The sequence below is a fragment of the Mytilus galloprovincialis genome, chromosome 2, assembly GCF_965363235.1.
Source record: "Mytilus galloprovincialis chromosome 2, xbMytGall1.hap1.1, whole genome shotgun sequence".
NCBI lineage: Eukaryota > Metazoa > Mollusca > Bivalvia > Mytilida > Mytilidae > Mytilus > Mytilus galloprovincialis.
The window spans coordinates 2,198,906-2,218,435 of record NC_134839.1 but is presented as its reverse complement, the minus strand read 5'-3'; the positions used below and the strand labels follow the sequence as shown (position 1 = coordinate 2,218,435).

At 31.0% G+C, this 19,530-nt stretch overlaps 1 protein-coding gene across 2 annotated transcripts; it reads right to left on the bottom strand.

Annotated features, from left to right (window-relative positions):
- Nucleotides 1–1,982: 1,982 nt before the first annotated feature.
- On the bottom strand, nt 1,983–19,483 carry LOC143062672 (tetratricopeptide repeat protein 16-like). 2 transcript variants are annotated; one of them, XM_076234402.1, is made up of 13 exons: nt 19,387–19,483; nt 12,705–13,338; nt 12,214–12,249; nt 11,253–11,407; nt 10,368–10,700; nt 9,696–9,825; nt 8,921–9,135; nt 7,671–7,918; nt 7,231–7,382; nt 6,392–6,484; nt 5,662–5,870; nt 3,939–4,134; nt 1,983–3,499 (listed from the first exon to the last, which is right to left on the bottom strand). In XM_076234402.1, the coding sequence occupies exons 2-13, from the start codon at nt 13,251–13,253 to the stop codon at nt 3,287–3,289; spliced, it is 2,529 nt and encodes an 842-aa protein (XP_076090517.1). In that variant the 5' UTR covers nt 13,254–13,338; nt 19,387–19,483; the 3' UTR covers nt 1,983–3,286. The 2 variants fall into 2 exon arrangements, with proteins under 2 accessions (XP_076090517.1, XP_076090518.1); XM_076234403.1 differs by lacking the exon at nt 12,214–12,249.
- Between the last annotated feature and the right edge of the window lie 47 nt (nt 19,484–19,530).

The following is a 19,530-nucleotide window of genomic DNA, read 5'->3' as shown; positions in this document are numbered from 1 at the left end:
ATGTTCAGCTTACAACTCTTTCATGCAACAAATATAGTTTACCAATTGCTTATAGTTTAAGAAATCAAAACAGACCAAAATGTCAAAAACTGAACACTGAGCAATGAACTGTGAAAATGAGTTCAAGGTCAAATAAAACCTGCAACTGACATGTACATCATAAAATATTCCCATATACCAAATATAGTTGACCTACTGCATATAGTATTTAAAAAAAAAGAGACCAAAACTAAAAAACTTATCTTTGGACCACTGAACCATGGAAATGAGGTCAAGGTCAGATGACACCTGCCAGTTGGAAATGTACACCTGAAGTTGAATGTATACACATAAACAGGGATCTCCATGGATGAAAATTGAACCATGGAGGAACTTTCACCATTACAAAACGTGTCTACGCTGTACAGTGTAGCGCGATCGGAAGTATTTTATCCCTCCATACAAGGAATGGTGAACATGCTAATTCATTGCTTATTTAAATTATATTTATTTGAATTTTCATTATAGAATTAGAAGTATCAATATGTTCATTTATTGCCGTTTTTAACCATTCAAATGCCAAGTCTTCATGGTCCCCCCTTAGTCGAGAATGACCAAAAGCTGTCATGAAGGTCCCCATGTAGATTTCTTGTATTTTTGGTAATTGTTATGGGGGTTAAAAATCATATGATGTGGAGCTTATTTTTCATGGACACTGTCAAATTCAGAACCCATTACCGGTATGGCTGATTTGCAGCAACAACAAAACGATTCGTACGGGTTATGTAAAAGGTTAAAGAGATTTGTAAAGCAAATGAAAAGGTTTTTAATGACTTTATCTGACAAATTGATGCTGTGCAACATGCATCTTTCGAGTCTGAATAGAAACCGGAAACGCGGATGTATCAATTTGATTGTAAAATACGAAATGAATTCGGAATTACGATACGATATTTCTTTACAGGAAATATTTATAAGTTTTTACTTTTAAACTTTTAAAGTAATTCTAAATTATCGTTACAGCAGTACTCGATTTATATGCGATGAAATAATATTTACTGTTTTGCGTCTTATTTTGTTCTTCTTAAAAAAGGGGGATGCTGATTGCGTAAGGCAGCAACCATTTGATTTTCTGGGGGGGGCTATGGTTTTTTTTTCTGTGCAAACTTTTTTTTCGCCTTCGGCGAAGAACAATCTATTTTTTTAGCGACAAACCGAAGACAATTTTTTTCTTTCAATTTTAGCATTACATATAGTGGCAGCTGAGGGTGAAACAAACAATTTTTTTTACTCAGGGTCCAAAACAAATTATTTTTTTCACCAAAACCTGGAAACAAACTTTTTTTTCCAAAAAAAACCATAGCCCCCCCCAGAAAATCAAATGGTTGCTGCCTAAGTCAAAATAAAGCACGTGTTCGACTTGTTAAACTGTTTTCTTTGCAACGGGATTATTAATTTATTTATTTAATCTAAATTATCATAATCATTTGCTGAAACTTAGTTGATTAATTCGACAAATGGATCGTCTATCCTCAGATAGTATTCTCCTGTCTGGTTTGTTGATCTACCTGTACAAGCTCAGGTACAAGTGATTAGCGATCGCAATCCGGATATCCCTCAGGCGTTAGAACTGTGTTGGATTATAACATAAAAAGCCTAAGGGTTATGCAATTACATGCATTTGATTATAATTGATAAAAAAATGGCGTCGGGCTACATGTATATATGTCTCTGATAAAATGAATAAGTTTTGAACGATGGCGCAAGACAATTTAACGATGGGGCGAGTCATTTGACGATGGCGCAAGACATTTGAACGATGGCGGGGCGCCATCGTTAAACAGGCCATGGAGATCCCTGATAAATACAGACCGAAACGCTAAAAGCTTCATGCTATCACATACTTGGCACCAAAAAGCTGCAATGCCATGTATAATATATATCACTGACTTAAGGACTACAATTGTGACAATAAGGCTCAATTACAAGATATGCACAACTCATTTAAAAATACAAAATGTTTTAATAACGTTTTCAAATGAACATAAATCTTATAAAATATATTTAAACAAAGCATCACAATATTCTTAAAATAATATAACAAATATATCACAGATAACTTGCTTCCATCATTAGTGATCCATGTCTGGTCCATCAATTTGCTTAGTACAAAGTATTTCCTAAGCATTTATACATTTTATGTATGGTTTAATAAACTTAGAGTATTTTTCTTGCAAATTGTCTCTTTATTATGAAAAAACAGTAGCATAAATAAACTTTCCTATATAATTATGTTACTGTGGATTCATTTATTTTCCTGGGTACCCATTTTTGTGGTTTAGCAAAACTTTCATATTTGATGATATTTAATTTCATGGTTTTGCCGAAGTTTGTATACAAGCCTATAGAAAATTTGTCATTCGTTGAATATTTAATATTGTGGTTCATCTATACCAATGAAATCAACGAACATTGGTATCCAACGAATAATAATGAATCAACAGTACTACGCAGATATAATTCTTCACAAATAATCATGATATGACTACAATATATAAAACACTGAACTTCATTTGACCATATAATAGGCCTTTGTGCTCTGTACATATGTAATATAAAAAGTTTTGAATTTATATAAAAACTTATCTTTTTCATTGAAAAGCACCTATGTCAATTTTACAAAAAGTACTTTGAACAAACAAATACAGGTAAGTGCTTTTTTATAGTTTGTTTGTACTTTGAAATTTATAATCTCTAAAAATCTTTAATATGTTTTCAAAAAATTTAAAGCCTGTTTCACTTCTTTTGTTCATAGTGAAAGCTATTCAAAGACAAGAAAAATCATTAGCTCATTAACCATTTGTCAAACTTTCATGCAACATTTCATTCAGCTCAGCATATTCCAGAATGTCTAATTAAATAGAGGTTAAATTACTTAGAAGGAAGACAAATACATTAAGTCTTGATGATTCAAATCATTCACACAGACAGCAGATTACACCAGTTTATGATCATGATCATGATTAAGTTTATGACAATGGATTTAATGCAGATTAAGACACTTTATACGATTGGCACTCATAATTTGACATGAATCATTTTCAGCACTTAAGTCCGTGAATTACACCACATCTACGACCATGAATTCATTCAGCACTCTCTGTGTTAGCATTTCACAGAGCTGGCAGTGATTATTGCCATACATATTTCAGATGCTCCAAAAATGCATACTCTCTGAGATAATCATTTATTATGCTTATGGGACATAACTCAATGTTCAAATTATATATTATCTCCCTTGTTTATTTCAAGCATCAACAACTGGAATTCCCTGTGTAAATTGTCTCCAGTTTGTACTACTTCCTTTATTGGCACTTTCTTCGGCTAATCTGGATTTTCTCTTAAATGCACGACCCCCATACAATGGTTTGGATGATGGAGGGGGTAAGGGACACACCCTTCCACCCGAGTATTTCAAAGTTCTTCTTTCTATCATAACAGTTTTAACATCCTCATGCACCTGTAATTAAAAAAAAACATTATTTACATCAAAATTTTACATTTAAAACACAATTTTCTCAAATTTACCCATCAGCACAAAAATTAGCCTTATAATTAGACTAAACTAGGGAAATTATTTCCAAAAGGCAACAAGGTTGGTCAGTCTCATATAAGAAAAATATTCTGTGGTATTTGTACATATATATCTTATCAATGACTTTTATGACAAGATAGTGAATGATGAATTAAAGCAATCAACTCATGTAAGAAGAAACAATACATGAAATAAAACAAAAGTGACAATGCATGAAATACCAGAAATTAATCTGTATAAAACAAAATCTGATAGTAAGATCATATTTTTTTTAAATCCAGTGAGGTCATATTTTTCAAAATCATGTATTTTAAATACGGATTTGAAAGATTAATTTCCTATTTTCAATGACATTGTAATTTACCTGTTTCTTCTCTCCTGCCAGCTTCAAGTTGAAATCTCTTTCATCCATACAAGCTTTCAGGTCAGGGAAACAGCTTCCTGATTTGTACATTCTCTCCTCCACATTAGAGATGTCAGCATCTTCCTGACTCCATGTTGACTTAGCAGACGCTGACATTAATCCAGGGTCTTTTGTTAATTCTTCTATATCTGCTGAACTAAATAAAAAGAAAAAAGATTTTTTAATCTATGTTTTAAGAAATCTACTTATTCATAGTGAACTCAGCTATTACTTTTAAAGTCAAATATTAGGGTTTACTAGCCTTCATGATGAAGTTAAATCCAGAAAAGCGCCTTGGATGCAGAAAACACTTATAGAAGCTGTTAATGGGTAATAAAAGATTTCTTCAGAAGTTTTTGTAATGAGTACATCTCTACACAGTCACAACTCTTACAAAAAGACATAGAAAACCATATGTTTCAAGGTATTTCCTCTTTTAAAAGATATTTCTATGCTATAATAACCTTTAATAAGACATCTATAACAATCTTTGTTAAAGACCACTATTGGTAGGAAGGTATATATATGGAAGTGTTTAACAACCTTGACTGGCTATACAGCCCTTGCTTGGTCGGCTCAGTGCCCAAAGGCGATTGGTGAGCATTTAAATAATTTTAATGGAATGAGTGGGGGTCACCATTTTGAAGGTAGCCATAGTGGTTTGGTGAGCTGTTTTAATTTGGTTTGTTTACTAATTTGATGTTATATTCTTCACAACGGCTACTTTCAGAGCCAGTTTGGTCAGCTTGGCAGCCCGCTAACCTCAATGATAAGTACTGGTAGATGAGTCTCAGACGTAGTATTATAGATGACAGGAAGCTTTATCAGGACCAAAGCTGCGAGGCAGTGAAATGAAGGTCAATCACCCAACACCTAGGATACAGCCCTTGGACTTTAATCGGCATAACACTCCCCCATGATACAATGGGTTTTGGAGAGCATATTAACGCGAGTACGCCTACTACTACGTCTACTGTACGGCTTGGATTGGTTTCTGTCATCTAAAGTAGTATGTCGTTGATCATCTAACTGTAAACCCTCATCGAAGATAGCAGGTAAAGGAGAGATGGCCCATCACGTCTGTTCAGCTGTAATGACTGAGACGTAACTGAATGGATTGGATTGGGTAGGAAGGTGAGGTGGTTTCTTAAAACCATTTCTAGCAAAAAAAATAAGATCCCCACTTATTGCAACAGGGGAATTGTGACCATATAAAAAGGGTAGCCTGTGCTGATCAGTATAGATTATAGGGTTTTCTACACATTGATGTAGTAAAATATAAGCCATGAGCCACAATGTGAATCTTTTTTGGCGAGAGAACAAGCAAAAAGCTCCACGCTGTATGTAGCAACTGATGTCTATACATGATATCTATACATAGAAAACCTGATAAACTGTTTATCGTTCTATGACTAGTTTATTTTCCTCCCTGACAAAGTTTTAAGCTTGACATTAGTAAGCTTGATCTCCTCACACATTGTGATGTTGATGACTATTTCTCCTCGGACATTGTATGGTGCTGATAATGTCTGCCCACTTCTTAACGCTATGATGGGCAAAGGAAGGATGATAAGATGAATTGAAAGGTTACAAATAAAATATGGTGCTTTAGTATTCAAATGTGTCTTATATTAAGAGAAGAGGGAGAGGGAATATGACAACTTATGAGACTATGGTAACTTACCTAACAACTACAGATGATCTTTTAGGCACTGGCACTGTTGGATACAGTATGCCACGAAGGATTGTTTTAGCCTGATCAGCGGCCCTACTGTTGACCACATCACCAACAGACTTCCCTGGAAACAATCTGGACAGGATGGACAGGACTTCTTCATTAGTAGGGTCTAGTAAAAGTCCCATGATCAAATCTTGTCTAGCACCTTGCATATTCTAAAAAAAATAAAAATCAATGAATAGAGGGTTACTTATTTTTACAGGAATAAAAGTCTGTTCAAAATCATACAAATATGTGAGACAAAATTCAAAACTATGAATAAATTATCTATAAGACTACTATTTTTTCTCAATTTAATTGTTTCATAATTTTCATGTCATGGTCTTTAATAGCTGACTATATGGTATGGGGTTTTCTCATTGTTGCAGGCCATATGGTTACCTATAATTGAATGCATCCACTTCTTTTAAACTTGTCTCATTGGCAATCAAACCACATCTCCTTATTTTTATATGAACATTTGAAGGAAGATATTTGCTAGATGTATAATACCTACTCATTTTCACATTCAAGAGGCAAAAAAAAGCTTTACATGCCTTGTTCTTTGGTCGAAATGGCATAATTTATACCTCATAATAAAATGCTCTTCAGGCTATAAAAAAAATATAAAACTTCAGAAAGATGATAAAGATATTCATAAAAAGCAACATACTCCCCTAATAACATATTCACCTACCTCCATCATATATCTTGCTCTTGACCTAGATATATAGTAACTCCCCATCTTAATATTGTACTGGAGTGCTAAAGTAAACTTAGATTCTGCTTCCTGTAAAAAAGAAGAATTTAGTCATAGAATCAACTCATTCAGTATTTAGAATAAAGGAAGTAGTATTAACTGGAAACCGTGTATATACAAGGAGTTCTAGGCTTTTTTTTGTGGTTGCATTTAACATGGGAGATAATATATTGAGTTATGTACCATGATGGTTACCTCAGAGAGCTTACTTTTGGAGCAATCTATTACTTGATTTATTTTACTTGACTGGGTGGAATTTAACCAGTTGGCTCATTATAGACCAGTCCATCTATAGACAGGTGTTTTGGGATAAACTCATTAATGAAGTGTCCAGTTATGGTCATCAATCCGGTTAAATATGTAAACACTATATATGTATTTGCAAAATAAATAATGAGATGCAACCGTTAATTTTCTTGAAAAGCGAAGTATGAAAACATAAAAATTGTCACATTTAGGAATTTGTAGATACGGAAGTAAAACTATAACGACAGCAGTTGCAAAATCTGTATATGACACTTTTCTATAATATTTTGGTGACACTGATAGGCAATTAGAAATCAGAAGTAATTATAACAGCAATCATTCTTATCACACACATCTTCAAATAGACTGTCCTTATGCAAATTGAAACAAAAGCTCAGCGCGATCAGTTGAAAACATTGATAATACTACTATATTACTGCCATAGTCATTTCACAATCTAGATACAACAAAGAAATTTATTTGTTTCAAATTAGCCTTAAAAAAAAATAATTCACATATGGTATACTTACAGGGTAGTTTTTATCCTGGTATGCTACAGTGGCATATTCATTATAAATAACTGACACTCGGTTTTTCACATTGATATCCATAGAATCTAGGTCTAAGGCTTGGTGGTAATCTTGTAAAGCAAAATTATAATCTCCTTGTCTAAAGAAACAATCTGAAAAAAAGAGATGATTTGTGAAATAATTAGTTAACAGTTCTTTCAAATGAAATATATAGCTTTATGAATGGTTTATAAATGTTCTATCTAATTATAATATAAGGTGATATACCTTGGTTTTATTACTATTTATGTCAAATCAAAACAGAAAACTTTACAAAACCAATTGTATCTTAGATACAAAATGAAAATAAAGACTATACTCTAAAAAAACAAAGTCATTTCCAAGTACAAAAAGACATCATAAACAAAGCCCTACTATAAATTATAAAACTAACTAATTACCTCCCCTGTTGATGTAAAGTCCCTTTTCTCGCTTCTCTCCCTTGATAGCTTTATTCAACAAAATAATAGCTTCATCATAAAATCCTTTAGTAAAGCATTCCACAGCAAAATCATTGTAGGTCAAAAGAAGTTGTCTTTGTGATTCAATATAAACCGGACTCTCTTCATTATGATCACATTTATCTAGCGCCAACAGGAAGTCATCTATTGCAGCATTAAAATCGGCTAATCTTCTGTGTAATGTACCCCTGAAAAAAAAAACAATCACACTATGTTATAAATTACTTTAATGTCTGTAATAACAGAATTTCATTATTCATATACATTTTTTGAAGTGTGTAATTATTTGGCTCATTTTGGGCGCAATTATTGGCAAATAAAATATTTGAATGTTTGTTTGTTTTTTTATTCTATTCTGAAATTTCATTGGTTTAAACTAAAGTCAGAGAACGATTTGACATCTAATTGACTTTTGAGGATCCACAGCAATTTTTTTTTTAATGCTGTGAAATGTCAGTGTAATAAAATTGAGAATGGAAATGGGGAATGTGCCAAGGAGACAACAACCCGACCATAGAAAAAAAAAAAACAACAGCAGAAGGTCACCAACAGGTCTTCAATGTAGCTCTCCACTATCCAAAGTTTGAACAAAGGTAGGAATAAATAAATTTGGAAGCTTTCCCCACAGAACTTTATTTCATATTCAAAAAATATTAATATCGATAGACAGAAACAAGTACCCCACTGATTGTGAAAATCCACAGAAAGGAAAGGAGATATTTACTTCAAACTTTAAGCAACTTTGAAATCATTTTTTAGTAGTGAGTAACAATTTTCTTTGATTGAGGAAAATTTGTATTTTCTTCGAATTTTATTACATTTTATGGTTTGATTCAAATCTATATACATATTTGTGAAAAATGTATACTTCATTACAATCAAAATGTGTGTATTTTCACGATGAAATCCATAAAAATTGGTATCCCACAAATAATAAATCCACATTTGCAAAAAGGGAGACAATTTGTTTTATTTTATATTTCAAGGTAGTACATGGTAGTTTTACAGTAAAAGGTCTGTTTTAATATATCAGTAAATACCTTTTGTTTACAAAACATTTGCTCTTGTCTTGTGGTTCTAAATATAAACATTCCTTACAGTCTGTTTGGTCTAGTAGTTTATCACGCATAAAATAATTAATTGTTCAGCAGACTTCAATCAAACTTTATCAAAAGCAAAATTTCCATTACCTAAGAACATGAAAATCTGCAACAGCTGGGTCAGTTTCTATAGCAACAGATATTTTCTGCAGTGCCTCTCTATGTTTTCCAAGCAGGTTTAATTGCATGGCATGATGTTTATTCTCAAGAGCACGTTTCTCCAGTTTAATCATCATTGCTTTGGCTTCAGGGTGGTCTTCATTTAACTTCATGGCATCTTTCACATCATAATAACACAATGTGGTCTAAAAAAAAAGTAATACCAAAGGGATTAAAAATTTTAACAACCTTATATAATCAAAGGTAAAGTCAGTAATAAAGGCTTTTATGGGTTTTACACAAAATCATTAATTATATATTTCCAATTCCAATGCACTAGCTAGTTCAATGGTTTATTTCATTTCTTCTAGTGGTTTTCAAGTTAAACATTGAATGAAGCAATCTATGAATCACCCAGCATGGGATCACTCTTGCATTTACAATGTACACATTTTGTTTAGGGCCAGCTGAAGCCTGCATCCAGGTGTGGGGTTTTCTTATACTGTGTTGAAGACCCATTGTTGGCCTTTGGCTGTTCTCTTCACATTTCTTTCTTCAAATACAAAAATATTGTATGAAGATGAGGATTACTTAAAGACTATTACCTACTTAATCTACACATTTCTTTCAATATGAAGTTGAGGATTACTTTATAGGAATTCAGTATTATAAATTTATCTCTTAATTTATTAATGTCAAGGTTACTTTTATAGCAGAACAATTTATTTATTCTTGTTCTTTTTTACCGAAATATTAAATATCTTACATTTCTAAACATTTCATGTAATCTAGCCCTCATTATATAAAGATCAGGATTATCATTTTCAGATTCTAATCTTTTATTAACTAAGGCCAAACATTCTCCATGTCTGTGTAAGGCTGCTAAACATGTCATACTAAAAATAGAAAAGATACAAGATGTAATATTGTTCACTTAAGCTTATAATAGTCCTGATTAATTATTGTGTATAAAGAAGAAGTTTATGAGCGATAAATTTGCATGATCAAATGAAGTTTTATTTTAATTTCAGGAATCTCTACATGTACTTCTAAGTTATTGGTACAATGTAAATAAGGAAGTTGATAAGCTATGATTGTGAAAAGATGCTCACATGTAATTTCTGTTTATTTGATAGCTGGCAAAACAATAGTATGGGTGATACATGTGCTCTGTCAGTTCATTTAGCCAAAATGCCACTTCTTAAAGTCTTTTTTTTTGGCAAAAAATCTGAAAAAATCCTTCATACAATGTATGATGTCCCTTTAATAATCAATTATATTAATTGTGCCATCATATATAATAATATTTGGCTAATATTCACAATTTCTGAAAACCTGTCGCCTGATGCTTAAAAATGTGATAAGTACATGTATTAAAATTATGACAATCTTGGTTACATGATTAATGAGGGGGAAAATGCTACTACTTTAATAATACCTTCTAATATGATACCCCACATTATCTGGAGCCATTTCTGCAGCTCTGGCAAATGCTTCTAGAGCTTCAGGATAAAGTCTTTGATCAAATAATGTTTGTCCTTGGAAATAAAACAAGAATGCTAGTCTTTTATAATAATCGTCATTTTCTGGCTCCATCAAACACACTCTTTTGTAATTCAAAATGGCTGATTGAAAATCACATAATTGGATGTAGGCTTCAGCTCGCTCTACATAATAAATATGTAAGTCTCTCAAGGCTAAAGATTTGTTGATAAAGTTAATAGTTCCTGTAAAGTCTTTCTTCTCCTTCAATTCCATAGCTTTGGCAAAACTGGAAAATAGAAAGCATAAACAACATTACAATTTGTATTTGTAAACAACATTACAATTTGTATTTGTAAACAACATTACAATTTGTATTTGTAAACAACATTACAATTTGTATTTGCAATTCATTCTTGATTGATTAGCTTAGTATACAATAGGATGTTTGCCAATTCCTGTATTTGATCCTACAAGTAGTTGTCTCCCTTTGATGGACATAATTTTAACGCTAGCCAATAGAACAAATTTATATGTGTGTTATGTTTCTTGTGTGTGTAATCTTTTAGTTTTTCAAATCTGTTAATCTTACAATGTATTCATTTTTGTCAAACTAAAAACCTTTAATACCAGTAGTTATTTTTCGCTAAAATTTGCTTAAAATGCCTTAACCACTTTCAATTTATCATGCTTAGTGCAAACAGAGTTCATTTTTTCAAACTGACTAACTGGTGAAATGTTCATGTTAAAATAAGTTTCATGAAATACTGAAAAATAATAGAACTATTTTTTCAGAGTCCCATAAAACACCTATTTTTGGACATATAATTAAAATATTTACTGTTCATTTGCCCTGGCATCAATTATCTCTTGCATTCCTGGTGAATATTTACTGACTGGTTCCCATGACTCTGGTTGAAACAGGGTCTGTTGACGGCGCTTAGCATCATCTAAAGTTTGTTCATCTACAGCTGTAGCAAATACACTTGATGCTGCCTGGAAGTTAAAAAAAACATGATGTAAATTAATTATAATTCCAGAAATAAATATTGTATATATATATATACTTTATAAAATATTGAGAAAAAAGAAAATGAACAGATCATATGTTAGTAATTTCAAATTGAAAAGAAATCTGAATGATAAAAAATTAATCATATTAAGGTTTTGTAGATAAACAAAATATGACCAATTGAGCACTAAGTCACAGTTGACTGTCCTGACTATAGGCATCCAAGGAAGATCGCATCAGAATATCCAGTGCTGCTGCATGGTTTCAAAATTCCCAATTGGTCAACAGCAATTATAGAAAGGGTGATGCTAACTCCATCAGATAGTATGATTGATATGAAAATACTGAGAATTATTATACATGTATATGTCAATCACAGTTCAAAGTTTACTCTTTTGTATGTTTTATTTCATTTGTATATTTTCTTTATGCACAAAATGTAGCCATCAAATTTCTTACATTTAGTGAAAATCATTGAAAAGTTAGTGAGTATAATATTCCTGTGAATAAAATTTCAGTAAACCACACATAAAATAAGTAAAACAAAGTGTGGTTAATGAAAAAATATCCAATTGTTAGTGGAACAGGTTTAAATGCACAATGATGGATCATAATGTTAGGAAGGGAGGAAGGCAGAATGAGGTACAATGTATTTAACAGTGATGACAAACAAGAATTTAATAAACAAAGGATAATTAGGGTGGATTTTTTAATTCATAATTGCCAATCAACAGACTAAACAGGGTATTGTGTATTATCTGCACATTTTTATATTGAGTCTTTATCTCACCCCAAAGAAACCCTTTGCAAGCATTGGTTTTCCTTTCTAAAAAACAATACTGAATTAACTATTTACTGTATAATGATTTAACAATTACATGTACTACATGTACAATATAATTTTGATTTAAACATGCAATATATATTGTATTAAAAATCCACTGTTTTAATAATATGTAAACTAAAGAGAAATCCTACATGCACATGAATGAATACCAAATCAATGTACCGGTACAATGGAATAAAAATCATAGTAACATACACATAAAGTTGGTTTTATTGGTTTTTTTTCAAAACTTAATTTTCATATTTTTTCTTCACATATACATACATGTACATTGTACATTTTATATATGTACAGTGTACAAGACAAGACATTTCAACTATGATTTTTTTTTTATTAAAAAATGTATTTTAAATTTTGTATGAATCATTAATTGTAATTCTTTATAACTTCAAAGGGGTAAAAAGGCTCATATTAACTCTGAAACAAAACCATACCTGTTGTTTAGCTGAATTGTTATCATCAGGTTGTTTCTCTTCTTCTGCTTTCTCTGGAGCTTTCACCAGTGCCATAGAATTCTGTGTATCATCGATACCACTTGTACTTGTTTCATCATAAGTAAATGTGGAAGATTCTTCCACTATTTCTTTCATTGCTTTTTCAACTCTGTTATCCTGTTCTTCCAGAAATTTGGTATTAGATTTATTAAACTGGTGTTCTAATGATGGGTAAAACTGATCAACTTTTATCAGTTTTGGATCTATTTTATATGTTGATATTTTAACATCAAATGGATTTTCACTGCCTTGAGTCTTAAGAAATTCCCCACCACCTAGATCACTGGTCATTTCTTTAGGTTTTTCAGGTGGTGGGGGTACTTTTTCAAGAGCAATCTTTTCCACTTGTTCCTTTTTTTCATTTTTAATTTGTTTTTCTGTTTCTTTGTTTGCTTCTTGTACATCTTCATCTGGCTGGTCCTTAGTTAAACTTGTGTCAACACCACCAGACACAACATACTCAGTCTTACGCTTTCTTTTATCTGCCATGGTGATGGATTTATTTAACAGAAGACGCAATTGATTTTTTTACTTCACATCACATCTCAGCATTCAAAACAGTTACATGATTAAACTGAAAAAAGTTATAATATACTATAATATTTTACCAATACATATATCTGCTCACAATTCATAACTGTTTTTTTTATCTTATACTAAATGTTATTTATTTTTAAAACAGTCTGCACCCATAATAGAAGGGAAATATTTTTTTATCTAGACCAGGGAGTTTTCAAGAATTGACAAGCCATGAAATCCGATCCTGCAACTTAACAAACTTTCTATGTACTGTGAGAAATTACTATGAAAAATGGTGTACCATTATAAGAGGAAATTATTAGCATGATTAGTACAAATTAAGAGGGACAAGTTTGACCTTAGGATCAGCAAATTACAATCATATTGTCGCTGAATTGGGGGTTTTTTTGTGTGGTTTTTTTTTTATGAAAGTGATACATGTAACACTAATGGTATTCACAAACAGTTGAATAACATTTTAATATGTTTAATATATATAAATATCTGAGGTTTTAATTTTTCTTTTGTGTTTATTTTCTCTATTCTATATTTTGTCATTATATATATCTTTAATAATTAATATTAATCATTGTAATAAATTGTTTGTAATTATACTGCTCTCTTAGGGCAACCTTGATTGACAATAAAAAATATTGTATTGTATTGTAAGACGTGAAGTTACCTTTCCTTCATCAGAACAAAAAGATGCTAATGTATACCCATACTTGCGAAATGTCACTATTTGCGGAGGACTTCCCCCATGGAGGCTCCAAATTGGAAATTTTGAAAGAGCAATTTTGTCCACAAATTAAAACAAAAATAATCATTTTTACCATTGGCATTGATATATGATTGTAAAGGTACGGAGAACCAATTAAACGTCATTAAAATAAATTTAATGGCTGCTTTAAAGGTTTTGTGGGTCTATGAGAGCCATATATGATTCTAAATATTAAAAAATCCAAATCAATGTTAGTTGGTTCACATAGAAAGCTTCAGAGTATACAAGATACTTTAAAGATAGAATATAGTGGAATTCTTTTAGAAAATGTAAACAGTGAAAAATTACTTGGCATCATAATCGATGATTGTCTTTCATGGAATCAACAAATAAACAAAGTATGTACTGTGATTAGTACTAGACTAGGTTTACTAAATCGTTTAAAGCATTATATTCCACAAAAAGGTTTATGTTTATTTTATAACGGATATGTCATGTATGTACTTCCTCTTTTTGATAACCGTTGTACAATATGGACTGAAACATGTAATTTTAATATGGAAAAAATGTTAAAATTGCAAAAAAAGGCAGACAGAATAATTCTTAACAAATCATATGACACATCATCAAAAACTTTAATTAAACAATTAGGATGGTTAACTTTTCAATCAAGAATCACAAAGGAGTATTAATGTATAAGTGTGTAAATAGTCTTGCACCTGATTATCTTTGTCAATTATTCAATAATAACCAAAATGTTAATGCAAGATATTCTTTGCATTCATCGGACAATAATTGTCTTTTCATACCACGTCCGAGAACAAATTTTATGAAAAAAACATTTCAATTCTTTGGAACAGTATTCCTGTATAGAAACGATAGAACAGTTCAAACAAAGTTTCTAAACTAAAAATGTAATTATCAGATGAAATTTACCTATTAAAATGAAAGTCCATATATATATTTATCTTGTACATCTGACATTAACAAAATATGTTCATGAACCTATTCTGTATGTTTTTCATCTTTTGCTTTGCATAAAAAGTATGTATGTAAATGTATATATTATATTATTGTATATTTTGAATTATTCAGAGGGCATCAGGGGAGTTACACCTTATTGCTATTTGTCCGCCATTACTGGATATCACACAGGTTCCCGTAAAATTTTGACGTCATAAAACAAAATATTTGACGCCACAATGGAAAACTGAGTGTGTTGACGTTAAAAGTTTGGCTCAACTGGAGTATACGGAACAAGTAGTTCAAAGCCGAATTACATTTTGTATATTCATATGCAAGCATTCTTTTAAATGGATTGATTAAAGAAAATACGTTGTATATATATATATATATTAAAGCAGACAAGTAGACAGGTTGACAGATTGACATGGTCGACAGGTTGACAGATTGACATGGTCAACAGGTTGACAGATTGACATGGTCAACAGGTTGACAGACTAACATGGTCAACAGGTCGACAGGTTGACAGGGTCGACAGGTTAACAGGGTCGACAGGTTGACAGGGTCGACAGGTTCATAGGTCGACAGGTTGGAAAGTTCATACATTAAACAGGTTAAATTTTACATCAAAAATGTCTGTAAGAAGATTTTCCGACGTAGACGTATTTGAGTTGTACAAGACAGCATATAGGATAAAAATAACATGGGAAGAAATACTAACACCAAAAGTGTACAACTTTCTAGATGTGTATGAAAAATCTACTAACTGTTCCAAGGGCATGGTAATTCCTGCATTAATGGCCTTAACTTCATCTTTGTGTGGACCAAAAACCAAAGTAAAGTTGTCGTCTTTGTTTACAGTACAGCCTGTGACATCCTCTTAGTTATGTCCACCCTCTTGCATGGTCAACATCCAATGGTGAACATTTATTGGGGTATTCAATCTTGAGATGTTGGCCATTTATTGGGGGTCATAAAACATAGGTAGATTTTTTATCTCATTATATTACCTGTTAAAATCAATCAGGGTTGAAGTTTTCAGCTGGTATGTTTCATTAAAATTTACCTGTACAGGTAACTCAGGTTTCTTTTAAAATTGACATTTCACCTTTTTTTGAAAATGTAGAATAAAATATTGTTTTAGTCTGTTTAATTTATTAATTTGTTTTTTTGTTTTAATGTTATTTAAAAATTTTTTAATTTTTTTTTTCATTTTTGTATGGGTTTTTTTCATTTAATACTTTTTTGTTTCTTATTCTTTTAATTTCTTCTTGGTAAGAATCTTGAGTAGAAATGACAAAAAGTCAAAGATAAAGTTTTTGACTAGCATTTGAAATAAACACTTTTAATAATTGTTTTTTTTAAGTAAAAGGTTTATATAAATGTACATGATGTACATTGTATTCAATTGTTTGTTAGCATTATTAAATGAGTTATTACTATTAATAAACTAATAATCATGCAAATGATATTAAAAAAAAATTAAAGTATTAAACAAGTCGGTTTCTTAACAAAATAAGATGATCAATATCAATCCTTTTACAATAAATTTTGATAACATCTAATATTATTCAGGAAAACTACAAGTTTCATTATATGGTTTAGTAAAAAAACTAATTTTGTTTATCTAAATTTTTTTCAAATCTCAAAACAAGAGTTGTGCACAAAGAATCACTGAAAAGACTTATTTTCCAAATGCCCACCTAGTTATCATCAAATTTTGATAAATGCTCATTGAAAATGCTAATCATAATGAAAAATGTTCTTATCTCTGAATAAAGTGAATCTTATGAAAAGAAATTATTTTAAGAAATTGAAATTTTTTAAATATGTTATTTTCAGTTTGGTTAATTTCTTTCAAAATTTGTCTCCAGAAAAAATAATGTGCACTTCTAAAAATGGTGACACTTTTATGGTCTATTAATTAAATCATATTTTTTTTCCAGTGTATTATATTGTTGAAAGTGCTGGACTGGCATGATACATATTCTTGGTATACATTTGCAAAGAATATTTCACTCAACCTAGGCCTTTTAGATAAAGTTAATAATTGCAGGGACTTGAATGAATTAAGACTTTTAAAGTCCTTAATAAGGTATGAATTTAAAGATAATCTAAGAATAAAAACTTATGATAAAAACTGTAAACTTGATTGTGTCAATAGATAGAATTTTTGGTCATAATTTAGAAATAGAAAATAATGGACAATATAAAATACCTAGAAAGGATAGAATATGTAAACTGTCTCTTGTAGGTCAATGAAAACACATATTCCTTGATTGTAAAATTAACAAAACAACTTTGAGAAAATCTATATGAAAATTATTTACCTTCTCATAATAATGTCTCTTACCCAAAAACAAAAAGTAAAAGAAATGCTTAACCTCTAAAACATGGATCATGTTTAAAATATCATATGACAATAAAAATATTATCAAATTATGCTGCAATAAATATTTCTAATATTTATATGTTATTTAATTGAGAAATAATTAACTGCCTACATTTTATTTAGCGTAAATCCGAAAGACAATCTTAAACATATATGTTAAACAATGTTGAATGCAGATCAGTCTATCTACAATTATAAACAATTTTGATTTAAGAAAATTAATTTGAGAAACACCTTTTCATTAGAAAAGGCAGGCATTGTAAATGTGTACAATTATATTTTAAAATGATACTTAATATAAAAAATAACTTAAATTGATTAAAAATTATTCAAAAGGTATAATATTAAAACTAATACATGTAATAGTCATGAGACAATTATTTTTTTTGAGCTGTTTGTTCACCTAGTTTTATTATTTCATTTTATTTTTGAATTTCTTGTCATAAACACAGTTACTAAATTTGACAAACACATACATGTATATTTTACCTGAGACACATGACCTGTAAGTTATATAATTTTAACACTTCAATGCATTCAAGATTTCCCTATATCCTTGACTAGGTTTTGATTAATACCTTGTGTATTAAAAAAGCAACAGGGACATATAGGGCCACCATGGTGAACATATTTTTTATGGCCACCATTAATAAGATAAAGTCACAGGTAGTACTGTACTTCAACACTGAATAGTTACATATTTTCTGTATGTGATCCCGGCGGCGGAAAATCTTTAACTTTTGATAAAGTTGTGGAATCCGTGCTTGCAGCTTATTTTCAGAAAACTGGTAAACGTTTAAACTTAGAAAATTATACAACCGCCGGAATACACAGACACCAGCAAGACAACCAGGGGATTGGATTAGTAACCAGTGATGAGGGGAACCATTTTCTGTCTTCGGTACAGGCTAAGCAGGTGAAAGGAGAATCGGAAAGGGCACTTCTGTGCAAAATGTGGAATGGGAAAGGTGACTTTTCAAGCTTGGCTAGTGGCTGTAGAGGCTTTACAGAAACTTCTATGTTCTATGTTATATTTCTCTTTTTTTACTTATACAACCTACGCCTCTTCTATCTGAAATACACAATTTTACCGACAATGATGGCTTCTTGGACCGATTTTTGTTTTTCGTTACAAAACCAGTAATGCACCAATCCAGTTTCATGAGGGAAAACATGATTCTCTTAGAGGAGTTTCCAGTAAAAGATTTCGTAAAAATCTGCCAAATGATAATGGAAGACCATAATTACGAACAAAACAGTATAACTTATACACTATCTATAAGGCTCCAGAAAACCCTGGTTGTTGTTTTTTTCTATGGTCGGGTTGTTGTCTCTTTGGCACATTTCCCATTTCCATTCTCAATTTTATCGTATAAGAAAAAAAAACATGTCAACCATACCAACCTGTCGACCATGTCAACCTGTAGAAATAGTAAACTTGTCAACCTTGTCAACCTGTCAACCTTGTCAACCTGTCAACCCTAACTGTCTTCCTGTCGACAGTGTAAACCTGTAAACCTAATCAATAAAATAATCTAAACCGATTTACTCAAATAAAATACACTTCGGCACTATTTGTTCCGTATACTCCTGTTGATCCAAAAGTTCAAGCGGCCGGGTCAGCCGGGATTAGCGATAAGGTGTATTAGTATTGTACTAACTGATTTTACCCTCTTTAAATAAAGAATTTATTATTATTATTATTATTATTATTATTATTATTATTATTATTATTATTATTATTATTATTATTATTATTAATATTATTATTATTATTATTATTATTATTATATATTGCACATAAAAAAAAACATGGACATTTTGAAATGTTGGTAGGTACAATGTATGTAGACTCCCATAAATTATCAGTTGCTTATCTATATATTTACACATCAACTGATGACAAAATATATGCATATTTTTATTTTCCATAATTTTGCAATTAACATTGTGGTTGAAATATGTGTGCGGTAAATTTGGATAATAGTTGCTTAAAATTGTAAACTGTCAGATCTGTAAAAACAAACCTGCACTGTTTGTGACAGTTACACCACCAGTGCCGCCATATTGTTGACAGATATCGCTATGGTAGTTGGATAACTGTCCAAAATCGAAGAAGACGAATACTCTGATTGGAAGAATGATTTATATGAACCAATCAGAAGGCTCAG

Excerpts from the sequence above, each read along its gene's own strand:
- LOC143062672 (XM_076234402.1), bottom strand. The coding sequence starts at position 13,253 with ATGGCAGATAAAAGAAAGCGTAAGACTGAGTATGTTGTGTCTGGTGGT. Across the intron at positions 10,701-11,252 it reads GATGCCAGGGCAAATGAACA|TTTTGCCAAAGCTATGGAAT; the intron begins GTAAATATTTTA and ends TCTATTTTCCAG. Across the intron at positions 7,383-7,670 it reads ACTTTACATCAACAGGGGAG|ATTGTTTCTTTAGACAAGGA; the intron begins GTAATTAGTTAG and ends TCTTTTTTTCAG.